At 62.8% G+C, this 18,080-nt stretch overlaps 9 protein-coding genes across 9 annotated transcripts; 4 read left to right on the top strand and 5 right to left on the bottom strand.

The window, feature by feature from the left end:
• Positions 1 to 23: 23 nt before the first annotated feature.
• Positions 24 to 3,353, bottom strand: AMSG_09477 (uncharacterized protein; the record flags this gene model as incomplete). The annotated part of the gene is made up of 2 exons (XM_013898870.1): positions 24 to 2,822; positions 3,291 to 3,353. 2 exons carry the CDS (start codon positions 3,351 to 3,353, stop codon positions 24 to 26), a joined length of 2,862 nt encoding a protein of 953 aa, XP_013754324.1.
• Positions 3,354 to 3,590: 237 nt separating this feature from the next.
• Positions 3,591 to 6,244, bottom strand: AMSG_09476 (catalase/peroxidase HPI). The gene is made up of 2 exons (XM_013898869.1): positions 6,137 to 6,244; positions 3,591 to 5,820 (listed from the first exon to the last, which is right to left on the bottom strand). Exons 1-2 carry the CDS (start codon positions 6,176 to 6,178, stop codon positions 3,634 to 3,636), a joined length of 2,229 nt encoding a protein of 742 aa, XP_013754323.1. The 5' UTR covers positions 6,179 to 6,244; the 3' UTR covers positions 3,591 to 3,633.
• A 950-nt stretch (positions 6,245 to 7,194) lies between these two features.
• On the top strand, positions 7,195 to 8,086 carry AMSG_09475 (Fk506-binding protein). Its single transcript, XM_013898868.1, has 2 exons — positions 7,195 to 7,379; positions 7,716 to 8,086. The coding sequence occupies exons 1-2, from the start codon at positions 7,266 to 7,268 to the stop codon at positions 8,046 to 8,048; spliced, it is 447 nt and encodes a 148-aa protein (XP_013754322.1). The 5' UTR covers positions 7,195 to 7,265; the 3' UTR covers positions 8,049 to 8,086.
• Positions 8,087 to 8,305: 219 nt separating this feature from the next.
• On the top strand, positions 8,306 to 9,320 carry AMSG_09474 (UPF0692 protein; the record flags this gene model as incomplete). The annotated part of the gene is made up of 2 exons (XM_013898867.1): positions 8,306 to 8,368; positions 8,709 to 9,320. 2 exons carry the CDS (start codon positions 8,306 to 8,308, stop codon positions 9,318 to 9,320), a joined length of 675 nt encoding a protein of 224 aa, XP_013754321.1.
• A 97-nt stretch (positions 9,321 to 9,417) lies between these two features.
• Positions 9,418 to 9,804, bottom strand: AMSG_09473 (uncharacterized protein; the record flags this gene model as incomplete). The annotated part of the gene is made up of 2 exons (XM_013898866.1): positions 9,418 to 9,654; positions 9,766 to 9,804. The coding sequence occupies 2 exons, from the start codon at positions 9,802 to 9,804 to the stop codon at positions 9,418 to 9,420; spliced, it is 276 nt and encodes a 91-aa protein (XP_013754320.1).
• Positions 9,805 to 10,217: 413 nt separating this feature from the next.
• Positions 10,218 to 11,602, top strand: AMSG_09472 (histone chaperone). The gene is made up of 2 exons (XM_013898865.1): positions 10,218 to 10,243; positions 10,887 to 11,602. Exon 2 carries the CDS (start codon positions 11,103 to 11,105, stop codon positions 11,574 to 11,576), a length of 474 nt encoding a protein of 157 aa, XP_013754319.1. The 5' UTR covers positions 10,218 to 10,243; positions 10,887 to 11,102; the 3' UTR covers positions 11,577 to 11,602.
• A 320-nt stretch (positions 11,603 to 11,922) lies between these two features.
• AMSG_09471 (uncharacterized protein) lies at positions 11,923 to 14,611 on the bottom strand. Its single transcript, XM_013898864.1, has 2 exons — positions 13,924 to 14,611; positions 11,923 to 13,689 (listed from the first exon to the last, which is right to left on the bottom strand). Exons 1-2 carry the CDS (start codon positions 14,600 to 14,602, stop codon positions 12,002 to 12,004), a joined length of 2,367 nt encoding a protein of 788 aa, XP_013754318.1. The 5' UTR covers positions 14,603 to 14,611; the 3' UTR covers positions 11,923 to 12,001.
• Positions 14,612 to 14,792: 181 nt separating this feature from the next.
• AMSG_09470 (uncharacterized protein) lies at positions 14,793 to 16,993 on the top strand. Its single transcript, XM_013898863.1, has 3 exons — positions 14,793 to 15,064; positions 15,461 to 16,651; positions 16,732 to 16,993. The coding sequence occupies exons 1-3, from the start codon at positions 14,930 to 14,932 to the stop codon at positions 16,966 to 16,968; spliced, it is 1,563 nt and encodes a 520-aa protein (XP_013754317.1). The 5' UTR covers positions 14,793 to 14,929; the 3' UTR covers positions 16,969 to 16,993.
• Positions 16,994 to 16,997: 4 nt separating this feature from the next.
• On the bottom strand, positions 16,998 to 17,591 carry AMSG_09469 (bifunctional coenzyme A synthase; the record flags this gene model as incomplete). The annotated part of the gene is made up of 2 exons (XM_013898862.1): positions 16,998 to 17,538; positions 17,572 to 17,591. The coding sequence occupies 2 exons, from the start codon at positions 17,589 to 17,591 to the stop codon at positions 16,998 to 17,000; spliced, it is 561 nt and encodes a 186-aa protein (XP_013754316.1).
• Positions 17,592 to 18,080: the final 489 nt, after the last annotated feature.

The raw sequence follows: 18,080 nt of genomic DNA, 5'->3' as shown, positions 1-18,080 counted from the left end.
CTCGTCGTGGCGTGCGATGGTCTTTACTGAGAGCCATCGTCAGAGATGGCACCATCAAGCGGCTCCGGCGGCTGGCGCGCGCCCTTGAGCGTCGACGACGCGCCGACTGGGGCAGTCCGTGCATGGTACGGAGTCTGCATGCCCGACGGGTCAAACGCCGTCGACATAGACGAGAGCTGGACCAGTGGCATGAACGACGATGCCTCGATCGACTCGTTCGCCTCGGCTGCTGCCGGGTAGGCTGCCGCCGGATAGCTGGTGATGGGGTAGGATGCCGCTGGCCGCGGGCGCGGCACCGCCGCGGTGACTGATGCAGCCGTCGCCAGGGCGCGAGACTGCTTGTGCTTCAGCCCGAGCACGTACTTGCGCTGCGCATCGAGCTCGATCGAGGCCTGTGCCGATTCGCGGTCCCACTTGGAGAGTTCCTTGGCGAGGAAGGAGAAGGCCTGAGTGGCGGTGCGGCGCGGCGGCGGCGGCGGCGGCGCGTTCTGTTGTGCAGGAACGTGGATCTGCGCCTGCGCGGCGTGCGGATAGTAAAGGTGCGGCGAGCTGTTGACCGAGACCGGCTGTAGGACGCGCTCGGCGTGCGCGGCCGAGGCTTCACGCGAGAGCGCGATCTTCTCGTCGGTGAGCGTCGAGCGCTCGCGTGCAATGTCGACGCGCTCCTGCTCGAGCCGGCGCTGCTGGTCGGCAAGATGTGCCTCCTTGTCTGTGAGCGCGGCCTTGGCAGCTGCAAGCTCGGTCTCCTTGGTCGTTAGCTGGGTGGCGCGACGAGTGAGTTCGGCGCGCTCGTCGGCAAGCGCCGTGTTTTGCTTGGCAACTTGACCCGCGGCGTCGTCGAGGCGGCTCTCGCGGGCGGCAAGCTGGTCGCGGAGAGCGGCGAGCTCGGCACGCTCGTCGTCAAGCCGGCGAGAGGCGGTGTCAAGTTCTTCCTCCTTGGCTTCGAGCTGGGCCTGTGCGCCACGGAGCGTGTCGCGATCGTTGGCGATGGCACCAAACTCGCGCTCGAGCTGGGCCTCCATGTCCTGAACCTTGCGAGCGGCGGCGTTCATGGCGTCCTGGGCTGCAGCCTGGGCGTCGGCCAGCGACGCCGACTCGCGGGCGAGCGCGCGTTTTTCTTCTGACACCTGCGCCAGCCAGAGCTCCTTCTCATTGAGCATAGCCTCTTTCTCGCGCATCAGTTGAGTTCGCTCCGATGCCAGCTCGTCCTTGCTCCGTGCCTCGGCCTCCTTGAGCGCCAGCTCCTTCTCGCGCAGCGACTTTTCCCAAGCCACCAGCGACTGGGCGCGGCCGCTCGAGGCCTCACTATCCGGATCGGGCGGCGCGTTGCCAAGCGTTGCATACAATTCGCGAAGTTGGCTTCGCTCCGACTCGAGCGCCCGTCGCTCCGACTCGACCCGCTCGCGCTCAGCCTTGAGGGCGTCGAGCGCGAGGGCAGCGTCGGTCGAGACATGCTTGGTCAACGAGTCGATCGACGCCGACGACGCCGAGACCTTGCTCACGAGCGACGAGAGCTCTGATGCCTGGACCTCGCGACGGCGCATGGCCTCCAGCTCGGCTTCATGCAGCTTGCGCATCGAGTCCATCTGGGCATGAAACTGACGCTGCGCAGCCTGGACCTCGGTGGCATGTGTCGACTCGGCATGCTGCAGCGCCTGCTTGTGCATGGCTGCAGCGTGCTCGGCCTCTTGCGCATGGCGCGCCCGCAGCGACGAGACCATGGCTTCGTGTTCGGCAGTGATGGCGGCGACATGCGACTCGTGGCTGTTCTTGAGGTACGCGAGTTCGCGCTCGAGTTTGGCGTTCTGCGATTGCTCGTAGGCCAGCGCCCGCTGCAACTCGGCGATGGTCCCGAGGTGGTCGTTGATGGCAGCCTGCGATGCGGGACCAATGCCGCCGGCTGCTGCTGCCGTTGCTGCGCCAATCGCAGTCCGCGCTGCAAACACGGGTGATGTCGAGTACGAGATGTTTGGCTTGGCTGTGGACTGCGGCGAGCTCTTGTGCGCTGCTGGCGACGCGCCCGGCAGAGCAAGATGTGTATCGTCGTCCGAGAGCTCGGGGAACGAGCCGTCGTCCGATGCCGGCTTGTCGGCGCTCCCTGACCCTGCGGTGCCCGAGGCAGCGCCAGGAGCGCCGGCTGACGCGCGCATGGTCGCCACCTTTTGGCGCAGAATCGGGACGAGCGGATGCTCATCGCGCACCTCGCCCGAGAGCGAGTTGACAAACGTGCCGTCGGCCTGGGCCTTCCACGGGAACGGCAGGTCCGACTCGATGCCGACGTCGACGACATACAGTAGCGGCGCGTCGGCGGGGTTTGACGGGTCGAGCCCAAGCCAGTGGTACCAAGCCTCTGGGTTGTTCGCCACGCCGGCCGACTTGGGCGTTAGCTGGGTTGACGACGCCGGCGAGACTTCAAACTCGTCGTATGCCGATGGCGCCGGCGCCGCGGGCTTGCTCGCACTTCCCGTCTTGCCTTTGCCAAACGACGACCAGTCGAGTCGCCCCGCGCCACCTGCCGGAGCCGCCGCAGGAGCCGCCGCAGGCGCCGCCGCCGCCGCCGCCGAGTTTCGCGGTGCAAACGATGACTGCTTTGACTTTGGTGGCGAGGCAAGGCCCATGTCGGCGAGAAGGTCATCATCATCGTCATCGTCGTCGTCAAGCAGGGCGAGCTCATCCAGCTCGTTCCCGCGCGAGTTGCTCTGTCGCGCCCCTGGTGTGGCACTAGTCGGGTTACCGGCCGGTACAGCCGAGCTAGGACGTGCGCGCGCACCTGCACCAAACGACGAGAACGAAAACATGGCCCGATCCGACTTGCTCGCAGGCTGCGCCGTGTGTGGGCGGTCCTGGGGCTGATGATTTCTACCGTAGCCACCAACAGGTCTGGACGAGGCCGATCCTGCATGCGAGCCAAGAGGCGGTGAGCGCGACGAGTCGATGGGCGACCTTTCTGCTCCCGGCGAGTCAAACGAAGGGCGACCGAGTGAGCTCGCTACCGACGACCTTCCGGGCTGGCGAGTCCCGTAAGCCAAGCCGGCGCCACCAGCCGGAGCCTTGCCACCAGCCGAGCCCGCCGTGGTTTGTCGGGCATTCCGAGTGGAGGAGAAGCGAGACGAGGATGCAGCAGAGGCGGAAGCTGTTGCCGAAGCCCGACCTACCGGGCGACCTGTCGCCTTCCCGGCCATGCCTGTGCCCCGTGTCGCACTCGGTCGACCCATGGTAGCGGCCGAGGCCATGGTGGTGGTGGTGGTGGTGGTGGGAGGGCCAGCGGGAGAGGCCGGGAGCGTGTCCACCTCGAACGAACCGGACGACGAGTCCAGACCTAGGAGGCCGGCAAGCTCGTCGAGGTCGTCCATCCCTCCTCGTTGTTGCGTAAGGTGTGGGGATGGGTTGGGGGGGAGGGGAGGGGGGGAGACTTCCCGCTGTTGCTGGCTTGAAACGGTTTCGCCGTTTCGCGCGCCAAAGTTGGCGGAAGGGAATGACATGACGGGCGACAGGCGGCGGGCGAGAGACGGTGGATGATGGCATGGGCGGCGGGCGACGGGCAGCGGTCTGGTGGTGGGATGATGGTGGTCAGTGGGCGGGCGGATGGATGTGGTGACGTTCATTTACTGCTTCTGAGAACCGAGAGCTTGCTTACATGCGCGAGCGGAGGTCAAAGCGGTCGAGATCCATGACCTTGGCCCATGCGGCGGCAAAGGAGTTGACAAAGTGGTCAGCGGCATCGTCGGCGGCAAAGACCTCAGCGAGGGCGCGGAGCTGCGAGTTGGAGGAGAAGATGAGGTCGGCGCGGGTGGCGGACCACTTGGTAGCGCCGGAGCCACGCTCGGTGCCGACGTACACGCCATCGGCGGCCGGAGCCCAGTCGATCGAGTCGTCCAGGATGTTGACGAAGAAGTCTGTGGTGAGGGCACCCGGCCGGTCAGTGAGGACGCCGAGGTCCGAGCCAGCAGCGTTGGCACCGATGACGCGGAGGCCCGCAAGGAGGACCGCCATCTCGGGGCTAGTGATGCCAAGGAGGATGGTCTTGTCGACGAGCAGCTGCTCGGCCGGGCGCTTGTTGTCGGGCGCGTAGTAGTTGCGGAATGCGTCTGCAGTGGGCTCGAGGACAGCAAAGCCCTCTGTATCAGTCTGGTCCTGGCTGGCGTCGGTGCGGCCGGGAGTAAAGGCGACGCAGATGTCGTGGCCGGCGGCGGCGGCAGCAGCCTCGACGCCGACGACGCCTCCAAGGACGATGAGGTCGGCCATGGAGACTGACTTGGCGCCGGCGTTAAAGTTGGCCTGAATGCCGTCGTAGACGGCGAGGACGGCCGCAAGGGCGGGCGGGTCGTTGACGGGCCAGTCCTTCTGTGGCGAGAGGCGGATGCGGGCGCCGTTGGCGCCGCCGCGCTTGTCGGTGTCGCGGTAGGTCGAGGCGGAGGCCCATGCGGTGCGGACGAGCTGGGCCGGGGTGAGGTCCGAGGCGGAGATGGCAGCCTTGAGCGTGGCAATGTCATCGGCGTCGATGACGGCAGCCGGCGGCGACGGCAGCGGATCCTGCCACAGCTCGGGAGTGGTGGGCACAAGCGGGCCGAGGTAGCGGGCGATGGGGCCCATATCGCGGTGGAGGAGCTTGAACCAGGCCCGGGCAAAGGCGTTGCCAAAGGCCTCCGGGTTGGAGTGGAAATGGCGCGAGATGCGCTCGTAGTCCGGGTCGATGCGGAGGGCGAGATCAGTGGTGAACATGATGGGCGGATGCGACTTGGCCTCATCGTGCGCGTCCGGAACCAGGCCTGAGCCGGAGCCGCCCTTGGGCGTCCACTGCGAGGCGCCCGCCGGGCTCTTAGTCAGCTCCCACTCGTAGCCAAAGAGCATGTCAAAGTACGAGTTGTCCCACTGGATGGGCGTCGGAGTCCATGCACCCTCGAGGCCCGAGGTGATGGCGTGTGCGCCGGCGCCCGACTTGTACGACGAGTTCCAGCCGAGGCCGCGGGCGGTGATGGACTCGCCCTCAGGCTCGGGCCCGACGTACTTGGACGGGTCGGCAGCGCCGTGGGCCTTGCCGAATGTGTGCCCTCCGGCAATGAGGGCGACGGTCTCTTCGTCGTTCATGGCCATGCGGCCAAACGACTCGCGGATGTCGGCGGCGGCCTTCATCGGGTCCGGCTCGCCGCCGGGGCCCTCCGGGTTGACGTAGATGAGGCCATGCTCGACAGCACCAAGGCCTTCAGCAAGCTCGCGCTTGCCGTCCTTGGGGTACCGCTCAGAGTCAGTGAGCCACTCGGTTTCGGCGCCCCAGAAGATGTCCTCAGGCTCGTACTTGTCGATGCGGCCAAAGCCAAAGCCGACGGTCTCGAGACCCATCGACTCGATGGCCAAGTTGCCGGCGTACACGATGAGGTCGGCCCACGAGATCTTGCGGCCGTACTTCTTCTTGATGGGCCACAGCAGCCGGCGGGCCTTGTCGAGGTTTGCGTTGTCGGGCCACGAGTTGAGCGGCGCAAAGCGCTGCATGCCGGTCCCAGCGCCGCCACGCCCGTCCGAGACGCGGTAGGTGCCTGCGGCGTGCCAGGACATGCGGATGAAGAACGGGCCGTAGTGGCCGTAGTCAGCCGGCCACCAGTCCTGCGACGTCGTCATGACCTTCATGACATCGTTGCGGAGCTCATCGAGATTGACCTTGGCAAACTCGGCCGCGTAGTCAAAATCCTCGCCCATGGGGTCGGCCAGCCCGCTGTTGGTCACCAGCGGCTTGAGGTTGAGCGAGTTGGGCCACCATTCGCGGATGCCAGGTGCACCAACAGCAAGGTTGGTATGACCCTTGAACGGGCAGGTACCGCCCTTCTACAGTTCCGACCGAGGGAAGGAAGACAACGGCGGGAGTGTCCGCAGGTGTACGAGCCCACCGTCCGCACGCGTGTAGCGATCCGACGTGCACGAGACATTCGCCAACGAAAAAGGCCATGGGATTTTCGGCGAAAAAGAACGTGAGTTAAGATAAAGGTTGCGGGAAAAAGGCAGGGGCGGCGGTTTGGCAAGGAAGAACATATGCTGCGGATGTCGCAGTCAGTGCCGCAGCCAGTGCCGCAGTCAGAGTGGGGACAAGGAGGGGGGTGGGGGAGATATGAGCTGGTGTTCTCAAGTGTGGGAGGGTACATACCGATTTGTTCGGGCAGCGACCGGTGGACGATGATGCAGACATGATGGATGATTACTATTGTTCGGTGAAGGAGCCGAGTTGGGTGTGGATTAGTGTTGAACACGTTTTAGTTGGCAAAAATGCTGGCTAATTAAGTGGCGCCAGGGTCTGCGGCTTTTGTACGGCTCGGCATGAGGGGCTAGCGTCAGCCGGCCACAACCGTCTCGCCGCAGCCTGCTATTGCGTCATTGACCGGGTCATCGCACACGATAGCCGGTATGTGGGGGGGGGGGCATAGCCAGAGATGGGGCGGGGAAGTCGGTACGGGTGTCGATCGGGGTACATGTGGGCTTGTGTGCGATGGCGCCAACATCTGTGCACTGGCTGGGTCAGGGCGGCAGCTGCTGATGCTGTTGGCCTACTTTGATGCGGAGGTCATTGGCCAGCGATCAGTGCTAGCTCGGGTCAGAGTGGGAGGGGAGGGATGAGCTTGATCCCAGACAGTAGATCCCAGATGATATTGCGCAGGGCGACGTATGGGCTCGTTGGAAGTATCACAAGCCTCGGACAGCATTCCAAGCGCTGGATGCAAGTTTCGCGGGCGCTAGCCGCCGCGGACACGGTCATCAGCGGCACTTGATTGAGCTTGATTGCGCGATGCGGCGAAAAAGCACGGCTTGATGAGTACGAATCTTGCGTCAGCCTCGTTGTGTGGCGTCTGATGGGTCCACTCCTTGTGTGTGCGATGTGGTCCCCTCTCCAAGGGTGGGGCGAGGCAACTGATGAGGAGGTACGCGTTGCGTCCCGTGATCGCGTCTCCGCCGACGGACGGCTAGAAGCTGTTTGAGGGCGTGTGCGCAGCTGTGGCCTTGTAGACACTGACAAAGGGGAGTCACGATAGAGGATAATGAGATAAAGGGCATAGCAAGTGTGGATGGCTGCGGGGAGGATGCCTGTGTCTACGGGAGCGTCTTGAGTATGGAACACGGGAGGAGGAAGGTAAAAATAGGGAAGAAAATTGCATTTGCTGACGTCGCGGAACCGATCAAAGTCAGTCAGGCTGAGGACGGACTGGTGGTGGTAGGGGCACAGGTTTGGTGGCCGGAAACGGACGAAAGTGGAGGCAGACTTTACTCTCTTCTCCGTGACAATGATGACGATGAAGACGCTGATTGTTGTGGTCCTTGCGGCTGTTGTGCTCTCTTCCTGCCTCCTTGGAGCCGAGGCCAAGAAGCGGCACAAGCCGAAGTCGTCGGCTGGGGCGGTAGGTTGCCAGGGGGGAGGGAGGGGGGGGAGGGGGGGGGGGGGGGAGGGGAGGAAGGGGAGGGGTATACTCATTGTGTACTTGTGCATATATATATATGTGTGTGTGTGTGTGTGTGTGTGTGTGTGTGTGTGTGTTTGTGCGTGTGTGTTTGGTGGTGATGATCATGGTCGACGACTTGATCTCCTCTGCATGGCGGGTCGTTGGTGGCGGTGGCGGGGCGGTGACGGTGATGGTGATGGTGACGATGGTGACGATGGTGACGATGGTGACGACGGTGGTGGTGGTTGTGGTGGTTGTGGTTGTGGCGACGGTGGTGGATGATGTCGATGACAGGGCGCGGATCTCAAGATCGATGTGGAGCATGTGCCGGAGGACTGCGGGCGCAAGTCGGCCAACGGCGACTCGCTCTCGATGCACTACACCGGCAAGCTGGAGGATGGTACTGTGTTTGACTCTTCGGTCACTCGTGGTACTCCCTTTGAGTTCCGTCTCGGTGCAGGCATGGTCATCCAGGGCTGGGACCAGGGCCTCCTCGACATGTGTGTTGGCGAGCGCCGTGTCCTCACCATCCCGCCGCATCTCGGCTACGGCGACCGTGGCGCCGGTGGCGTCATCCCCGGCGGCGCCACCCTCATTTTTGAGGTCGAGCTCATGGGCATCAAGTAAGCACAGCGCTAGTCGCAATAAAGCTGCTCCCTGACCCCTGCGCACCCCCTTCCCGATCAGCCCCCCCCAGCCGCCAGTCGTTCTGCCGAATCACCACAGGCCCTCAGCCTACCATCGCCACGCCTCGCCAACCACACCGCATCTCACTCTCCTGGGCGGAGACCATGCTCGACACTCCGCCACCGCCACCACCCCCACCGCCGCCCCCAGCACTTGCCGCCACCCCTCCACCTCCTCCACCTCATGTCATCCCTGCCATGGATGCTAAAGCCGCCACGGCCTCCTCGGCAGCTCCGGCGCCGCCTGCCTGGCGAGACCGAGTGTATCCCGCAGCAGAGTACGCACCCCCTCCCTGCCCCCCCCCCCTCCCCTCCTCTCTCCCCACTTACGCACACACAAACACACGCATGCGCGTTCTCTCTCTGTCTTTCTTCCTTGGATGCCGGTGGTGGTGGGCGTAGGGTGCGATCGGTGCGTGTGGCGGTGGAGGCTGTGGAGGCTCGAGCATATCGGCTGGGAGAGGCAGGTGGAGATGTTGTAGGCCAACAAGGCGGGGCAGGTCGGCTGGTGGTGGCAGGTGACGGCGAAGGAGATAGGAGTGCAGGAGATGACAGGCTGATGGTGCTGAGTGTACTGCGGTTGCTGCCTCCGCTGCGGCAGGTCGGCCCGATGTGCGGCATCACGGCTGTGGCCATGCTGGTGGCCAAGCCCGACGCAGATGCGGCCCGTGACGCGCTTGCAGACGGCGGGGACGACAAAAGCACTAAGCTTGTTGACGTGTACTCGGCGCCGGTGCTCGAGGCGGCTGTCGCGGCGGGCTACTCGAGAGAGGGCGAGATGTTTGATGCCGGCGAGCTGGCCGAGCTGGCCCGCAAAGTCCTGCCGAGCGCGGTGCAGGTTCACGGGCTAGCGTGGGCGGCCGAGACCGGGGTCGAGGCCCGGGTGGCGAGCGTGGCGGATGCGCTCGCCGCCGGCGCGTTTGTTCTCCTTGCCTACGATGCGGCGCCTAACCACGAGCCCGCGCTGCGGTCCGGGCACGCCGCGCACTGGGCGGTGGTCGTCGGCGTCGTCCACGTCGGTGACTCGCCGACCTACTTTGTGACCCGCCATGGCAAGTCGTCGCATCTTGCGCTCTGGTCTGCGGCGCAACTTCTTGCCTCCAATGCGCAGCTCGTCGAGTCGCATCCGGCCAAACGGGCGAGCGGCCACTACGCCATGCCTGCCGATCTTGGCGACCGACTGGCATCGCGCGCGGTGGTTGTCAGCCTCTGACGGAGCTCGCTACAGGCCGTTAAACCGGGCGAGTCGTGTGTTTGCGCTCACTCTGAGCGCGTCGTGCTGCCATCGAGCCGAGCAGGCAGAGAAGACGCTACGCAAAGCTCTCACTCTGCTCGGCCGCCTTGGCGTTGAGCGAGAGCTCTGCCTCCTTGGTCAGCGCCTCGAGCTTCTCAAGCGTGGCCGACTTGACCGGCATGATAGCCGGGGCACACAGTTGCTCCATCATCACGTCCAGTCGCTGGTACACGATGCCCGCGACAGGCATCACCTCCTCCAGCTCGTCGTTGACCACCCCGCTCATGCCCGGCCGCTCTGCCTCCTGCACCCGCTCGTCGGCGCGCCCATGTGAGCCGCGTGTGTGCGTGTGTGTGCGCGTGGTCATATGCTCACCACCACCTCCACCCTCTACTTACCATGATGCTTTTGGTGTTGGAGTCACGTGGTTGGCCGTGTCTGCGGTGTCTGCCTCTGTGGCCATGGCCGTGGCTGTCGCTGTCGTGCGCTGTCGGCTGTGTCTTTTGTTCAGGGAAAACGACGAGTCGCGCCCGCCGAGCCGTCCCTTCCCCTCCCGCCCCCCCCCCCCCCCCCCCCCTCCAAGGAGGGCCACCCCCCTACGGTCGCAATACTTGGACCAGAGCACCACAAATCAGGCCGTGCGACACATTCTGTTCTCCTCTCCACACTTACGACCAGCAATCAGTCACCATGCAGCTGATGAACAAGATGTAGCAGGATGTGGGCGAGGCATTCACGACCTTTTTCGGTGTGTCGGCCGGGGTCGGTGAGTGACAGGAGAAACGACGAGTCGGCCGGAGTGGGGGGGGGGCGGCGGCGCCGAGTGCGGCAACGAGTCGCCTTGGCGAGTCATTGGCAGCAGTCGACGGCCACTTGGCTTTCATTTTTTGGCACAGCTTTTTGTACGTGAACAAGTAGGTGGCATTGGAAGGAGAGGTGGCGGGAGAGGCCGAGGGAGGGGGACAGGGATGGTGTACACCATGTCCCTGGTGGGGATGAGCGGATAGCTGGGCATGTGGGGAAACATGCACAGGGGGAGAGGAAACGGTATAGGTACCCGGAGTACCTTTGGCTATCACCTTGCTACACTCTCTACCTCACACGTAGCCAATGGCTTGTGTACCCCTCCGCACCTCGCCCTCGCTTCCTCCCACTTTCCTCATCTTCCTGGTCGCCTTGCTGGCGTCTTTGGCCATCGCCAGTGGCAACTCGTCCATTCGTTGATTCTACACTCCCTCCTCCACTCCATGTACACCGCCCCCCCCCCCCTCCCCTCCCCCTCCCCCTCCCCCCCTCCCTCTCCACCCCCCTCCCCTCCCATCACTCCGTACCCATACCAGAGTTATACTCCATTTGCTATTCCCCCCATGACATGCACTGCCGTCTGCTCTCTCGGGCCGCCCTGAGGTGGGCGCAGCAGGCCAGGCTGCCAGCCAGCCCACGCCCCCCCCCCCCCCCCAATCACCACCACTGCTACCATCACCATCACACCTGGTCTCACTCACACTTGTCCTGACATATATATATATATATTCATATCCTCAGCTATAGGAAGAAGCGCCCGGCAAGAATAAGCAAGACCAGGACTCTCTTCCTCGACCACCAACCACCTCCGCCGCGTACTGGCCAAAGCCACTTCCTCCGCTCCATCCCTCCGCTCCGCTCCTCCGCTCAAAGCCGGCCACTGACTGCGCCGACTGCCTTCGGAGACGACCAAGGACAAGGACTAGGTTGTTTGTAGATAGAGATCGATAAGTGACAATGTCGTACGTTGCGCTGACGAATGTCGAGGTGCTGGACAACCCGACGATGTTCACCAACCCGTTCCAGTTTGAGATCTGCTTTGAGTGCACAGCGCAGCTGCAGGACGACCTAGAGTGGAAGCTGGTGTACGTCGGGTCTGCGGAGAACGACTCGTACGACCAGCTGCTGGACTCGATTCTGGTCGGCCCCATTCCTGTGGGCGTCAACCGGTTTGTGTTCCAGGCTGACGCCCCCGACCCGTCGTCCATCCCGGCGGCCGACCTGCTCGGCGTCACCGTCTGCCTCCTTACCTGCTCGTACAAGGACCAGGAGTTTGTCCGCGTTGGCTACTATGTCTCCAACTCGCTTGCCGACGGAACCGATCCCGAGACCATCGCCGCCGGCACCCAGATCGACCCCAACAACATTGTCCGCTCCATCATCGCCGACAAGCCCAGAGTCACCACCTTCATGATCGACTGGGAGAGTTGAGCAATGAATGTGTTAACTGCCTCCTCCCCCTGTCCCTCGCTTCTCCCTCGCTCGCTAGCCTGCTGCGTCCACTCCGCAAAGGCCATCACCCACATGTGAGTGAGAACGAACAAACACGACGCATACCATTTCATATGCGCGCCATCATTGATGGATGACTGGCCTCTGATCTGCACCCTCTAGTCAGAGAGTGTCATCAATATCTCTGATGTGCCGTGAGTCGAGAGTATTGTGCGGGAGAAGTGTCTGTCTTGGTAGAGCCGGGTGAGACTGCGTGAGGCTGCGTGAGGCTGAGGGAGTGGCTGGGGTCGGTCGAGGAGGAGGCCGGGGGACGGGGACACGGGACGGGACAAGGGACCAGTGTTTGAAATTTCGCGAAATATTGGTCAGGAATGAATACCTGGACCTTTGGAATGAATATTCCTCTACAGGTCGATACCGAGCTTCGTGGAGGCAGCGATCCAGCAGCGCGTGAGCACCATCTTCTCGATCCTTTCGGAGTCAAGACGGTTGCGCTTACGAGTGAGCATGTCTGTGCCCACCGAGTTGAGCCGTTCCACGCTCGCAGCTGCAGCAGAGGGGAGCAGCAGCGGACGAAGGAGCGCCGTTGCTGCCTCCATAAGATCGAAGATGCGCTGATCGTCACCGAAGCGGCACTTAGTGCGGGCCAAGGCGGGGATCAGCTGGATGCGCGCGTCTGGCGACATCGTTACACCGATGTTCTTGTAGTCGAAGATGGCCTGAGTTAGTGCCTTGGAGTAACTCTCGATTAGCAGAGTCGCGGAAGGGCGGTTGCTCGCCTGCTGGGCAAAGGCCGTGCGCGGCTTCTTGGACCCAACGCGACTACCGGTGGTAGCCTCAAGCTGGCGCTTGTACTTTTGCAGAATAAGGTCCACAACTTCATCACATCGTGACGACTCAGTCCCGCACTCGGACACACCTGATGAACCGGCACTGATGTTGTTCGCAGATGCAGAGGCGCGCCGAGGAGCATCATCTGGGGCAAACGCGATGTCCACCACTTCCGGGACAGGTTCGTTCTCGGTGCGCGCAAGCTGGTCATGGAATGCAACCGCAATCTTGCTCGCAAAGCGGCCCCACACGTCGCGGCGAACGCGCTGGATCAAGGTATCTGTCGTTCTGTCGCCGTACAATGCCTTGGCGTAGCAGCCATAAAACTCTCGCAGTTGCTCATGGGTGACCTCGGGGTCAATGAGGAAAGCGAATAGCGATGTGTCTTGCTCGGCAAAGTACTTGAGCTCGCTTCCGATTGCCTTCAAAGCGGCTGTGCCCGCGCCAGACGCCTGGACTGAGATAATCTCTTGCATGCCGGAGCGCATATGCAGCATCGTCACAATCGCATCCGAGGGCCGATTATCCTCCCTCTGCGATCTGGTGGAGGCCATGTCGATCATGCTGAGGACTGGGTACGCGAGCTTGAGCTGCGCCCAGTCGTCGTCCGAAAGCTTCTCGACCGAGACCTCCGGCATGGAGCAGAGCTCGTCAATGTCCTCGCGCATGTCGAGCATGCGATTGAGCATGGCAACAGTCGACCCCCAGCGGGTGACGACAGATGGGCGCAGCGACCGCGGACGACGACGTGGCATGATAGGAGGGGCGACCTTGTGCGCCAATCCGCCCTGCACTAGCCCTTTGTACTTGGAGACCTCGATGTTGTACTCCTCCTGTTCCAAGTGCTCCTTCTTGTCAATGATATGGTCGAGGTAGCGCTTGACCTTAGACGAGCGCTGAACGAGGGCCACAATGCGACGAGCCTTCGACAGAGGATCCGGGCGACCATCGAGAGGGGCATTGGGCAGGTCTGAGAGCAACAAATCGTCGAGGGGGACGTCATCGTTGGTAGCACCGGGGTTCTTGCGCTTGGCCACTGGCGCAACTGGTGCGGGCGCCGACAAGTCGGCTCCGCTGAACGGACCTGGCGTTGGATCGCTCGAGTTAGCCTCCATTGGCTCGGTGTCGCTACCTACGTCATCCCCCTCCGTGTCCGAAAAGTTGTCCACAAGCTTGTCTCCGACTAGGTCGAGCATGTTGTCCTGCATGATGAGCTCAGGGCAGGGCTCGGCGACCGAGCCGAGGTGGCGGATGACCTTGCCTGCGATGAGGTTGATGCGGTGGGATAGGCAGGGAAACCAAGGCAGACCAAGCTCACGCGCCATGCACGGCATGACCGACGTGGTGTCAGTCGCCACGCCGCAAACACGGCCCCACTCCAGTCCCATCCGATCCGTGCATTCCTTCACCATACTGGCCAGTGTGGCCGCATTGGTAGACAGGTGATCCAGTGCTTCCGCTGCTACGGCGCCTGATGATGGCTCGCTATCCAAACCAGTCTCCTGGATCGCGAGCATAGTCTCAGGCGTGAGGGCACGAAAAGCAACCGGAACGGTTACACGCTCTCCATCATTATTGTAGAAGGAGGCGCACATGCCGAGAAATGACTTGTGTGTCGCCTTGGACGTCCACTCGTCGACATACAGCACGACAGGTCCGGACTTTGTCAGGTTGACGACGGACTGGCGGCAGCGCTCAAACAACGCATCAAGGCCAGGTCCGGCTACCTGGTACGCAGATGGAAGTACTTGCTTGATTTGCTCAACAGAGAGGCGCGATGCCGCCGCCACCATGGCGTGCATGTCGGGGTTGTCCATGATGCGGAACGGCGAGTGCGAGCTCAGGACGAACTTGACGGCTGCAGGCGCCGTTGCCCTCTTGCGAGCCGCTAGTGACTTGCCGGACAGCGTCCCAAGTGACTGCGTGATGGATGGCTGGGACGAGGTCTCAGGGCCGACTGCCTTAGCAAGCCGCTGGATGAGGCTGCGGTGCTGAAGCTTCATGTGGTTGGCGATGTTGGAGGTCTTACCATGCGAGGCGGTGACCTGCACGCCACACAGCATGCATCGAAACTTGCCATCCTCGCCACCTTCATCTTCGTAAACCACCGACCAGTACACGCTTGGCTTGCTTTGACTGCGAACACGCAAGTTGCGCAGCACATCGCCGGTCATGGTAGTGCTGAGAGCGGTGTAGATTCTGGCGTCAAGTCCGGGCAAAGTCGCACATGTGGGTATTCATAGCCCCGAAAGGGAATACCGAATTGAATACCTGGATGAATAGACCGATGAATGCTGGTATTCATTGCAAACACTGCAAGGGACACGGGACACTTCCCTCCCTCCCTCCCTCCCTCCCTCCCTCCCCTGCCCCCCCCTCCCTCTCTCTCTCTTCCCTCTGACCTTGTAGAGGGCAAGACAAGCTAGCCAAGACCAGCTGGAGAGCGAGAACAATACCACCGACGTGTGCGCCCCTCCCGTGTTGTACCCATCCCATAGGTGATGGCGGTAGCAAGGCAGGGCATGTGTGGCGGGTGGACAGGGACCATGGGCATGGCGGTGGTCATGGTGGTTGTCTGGGCTGGAGTTGTCATGGCGCTTCCTAGCTATGTCCGTCTGGCCCATGTCAATACTGAGGTATGTGGTGTGTGTGGTATGTGTGTGTGTGGTGTGTGTAGTCTGTGTGGGTGTGTGGGTGTGGGTGTGGCTGGGGTTGGGCATTATCTGTGACTCATTGGTGGTGTGGGTGTGGCTGGGGTTGGGCATTATCTGTGACTCATCGGTGGTGTGGGTGTGGCTGGGGTTGGGCATTATCTGTGACTCATCGGTGGTGTGGGTGTGGCTGGGGTTGGGCATTATCTGTAACTCATCGGTGGTGTGGGTGTGGCTGGGGTTGGGCATTATCTGTGACTCATCGGTGGTGTGGGTGTGGGCATGATCGTGCTTGTGGTGGTCATGGACGTGGGTATCATGTGGACGCGGTTACTCGCTGTGATGATCGCTTCTACGCTGGACGTGGCTGTCGGACGACAGAGCACCGGCGACGTGGCTCTGTTCATCAATGATGCCGCCGCGACAGGTGTGACCGCGCTGGCCCACAAGACAGTGTCGGCGTACGTGGAGCTCGCACCGTCGGACGACCCGTACGTGCTGACGGTCCGCGCTTCGGGCTCGGTCGTCCACACCTTTCCCAACATGACGGTGACGGCTGATGCCGAGGCTGCGTTCTTTACCCTCTGCTTTGTCGACTCGTCGTTTGCGGGCTCACTGGTTCTTCCGGACACGGCGACTTCGACGCCGCCGGACCACGCCATGCGGTTTGTCAACCTTGTGTACGCGGCGACGGCGACCGACGGCCCGCTCCTCAACGCTGCGTACAACTCGCGGCAAGAGTACATGGTTGCCACTGGCCTCGTAGCCTTTGATGGGACCAACGGCGCCGCCTTTCCGCACAAGAAAGTGCTGATCAACGAGACGTCGTACGCGTTCTTCCGCCCGCCGCCAGCGGTCTCTGCGACGGCGACGTCGGCGACGATTGCGCTCGCGCCGGGCGCCGCCACCTCCCTCCTGCTCCTCGCCGACAACTCGGTTGTTGTTCTTGCCAACGAGTTTACCCGTGGGCGGAGTCTCGAGCAGCTTGTTGACCTCGATGGCGGGCGGGTCGACCGCGCGCTTGTCATCCGCGGGACCGTGGCGGTGAAGGTCAACAGTGCGACGACGGTGACGGACTCGGTGACGCTTGCAGGCTCAGGCAGCCTGCTCGCCAGTGCGCCGCTCACCGTCGGCTCGCTGCTGGCGCTCACGGAATCGTCGGTCTTCGCCGTCGCCGACGTCGCCGTTGTCGCCGCCCGCCTCCGCGTCGATCTCGGCACCGTCCTCTCGTTCCGCGTCTCGTCGACTGAGCCGACGCCCCTCGTCGTCGAAGGCCGCGCCGACCTCGCCGGCAACGTCCGTGTTGTTGTCCCGGCCTCGTACAAGTTCCGCAAGGGGACGCAGTATACAATCCTCACCTGCTCGCCATGTGTCGGCTCGCTCGTCAACGCCTCGGTCGTCCTCGTCGAGGAGCGCGCCGCGCTTCGCCACCGCGCCCCACTGCAGAGTCTCGTCGTCTCCGAGACCGAAGCCATTGTGGCGTGCACGGCCTCGTCGTGCGTGGTCACCGCAGGCAATGGCCTCCCGCCACCACCGCCGAACGTCACTAACGATGCCAACGCGGGGCGTATGGTCATTGCCATCGCCTTTTTACCCTCGCCTTCTTCTGCTTTGTTGCCTTTTGCGTCCGCAAATGCTGGATGATTCGCCAGGAGGAGTCGCGCGACTCGCGGTTCTACGAGGTCAACAAGGGCATTCGCGAGCTGGAGTCGAAGCAAAACGTCCGCCGCGGCACAGGTCACTCGCACGACGCTTCAGTCGCCCGCTCGGCCTTTGAGGACGTCGAGGCCGTGGCCGCGGCCGCCATGGCGGGCGCTATCGACGACTCGTCGTCGTCGTCGTCGTACACCTTTGCGTCGGCGTCGTCGTCGTCGTCGTCATCGTCGTGAGGTAAGTAAACACGCTCGTGCCCCATCTGCTACTGCCCCACATTCTCTACGCCGCTAGCAACGGCCTCTGCCTCGCGGCGGCGCAGCTCGGACGACGAGACCTTGCTCGCCTCGTCGACCTTACGGCCGTCCTCGTCGACCATCTCCACCACAACGACGTCAAAGTTCGGATCGAGGCCGCGGGTAGCGCGGAGCTCGCGGATGCCTGCCACGTTCTTCAGCACGCCAGGCTCCTCCGACACGACCAGGACGTCGATCTTGGCCAGCGAGCCCGCCGGGCCGGCCGGGTCATCCAGCGGAACCAAGTCGACGGCAATCGATTCCGCCGCGGCACCACCCTTGGCCTCGAGCGCATCCGCCAGATGGGCGCGGACCGCACCTGCCCTACGATCAAACGGCTCGATGAGCTCAGCGTAGGCCTTTTGCACCAGCATCTTGTCAGCTGTCACGCCGACCACAAGTGTGGTGGCCTCTGCTTGTGCCGCCGCCGCCTCGGCCGCCGCGTCCAGCAGCAAGCGATGTCCGCGGTGCAGCCTGTCGAACGTTCCACCGACCAGCACGTGGCCCGCCCTGCTCCACCCACGCCCCTCCATCACCCGCCACATGCTGTGCAACCGCAGCATTCTCTGTCGTTGCTGGCCAAGGCAAGTGTGCACGGAGCGTTGAGATCCAAGCGCTGAGCGCCAAGAGAAGCTGTTCATGCGCCCCCTTTTATCGTTGCCCAGCATACCATTAATCGTTCGCCCCCCTTTTATCGTTGCCCAGCATACCATTAATCGTTCGCCCCCCTTTTATCGTTGCCCAGCATACCATTAATCGTTCGCCCCCCTTTTATCGTTGCCCAGCATACCATTAATCGTTCGCCCCCCTTTTATCGTTGCCCAGCATACCATTAATCGTTCGCCCCCCTTTTATCGTTGCCCAGCATACCATTAATCGTCCGCCCCCTTTTATCGTTGCCCAGCACACCATTAATCGTTCGCCCCCCTTTTATCGTTGCCCAGCATACCATTAATCGTCCGCCCCCTTTTATCGTTGCCCAGCACACCATTAATCGTTCGCCCCCTTTTATCGTTGCCCAGCATACCATTAATCGTTGGCCCCCCTTTATC

This window comes from Thecamonas trahens, assembly GCF_000142905.1.
Source record: "Thecamonas trahens ATCC 50062 unplaced genomic scaffold supercont1.50, whole genome shotgun sequence".
Classification (NCBI taxonomy): Eukaryota; order Apusomonadida; family Apusomonadidae; genus Thecamonas; species Thecamonas trahens.
The sequence above is the reverse complement of the archived record's forward strand: the minus strand, read 5'-3'. Positions and strand labels throughout refer to the sequence as shown.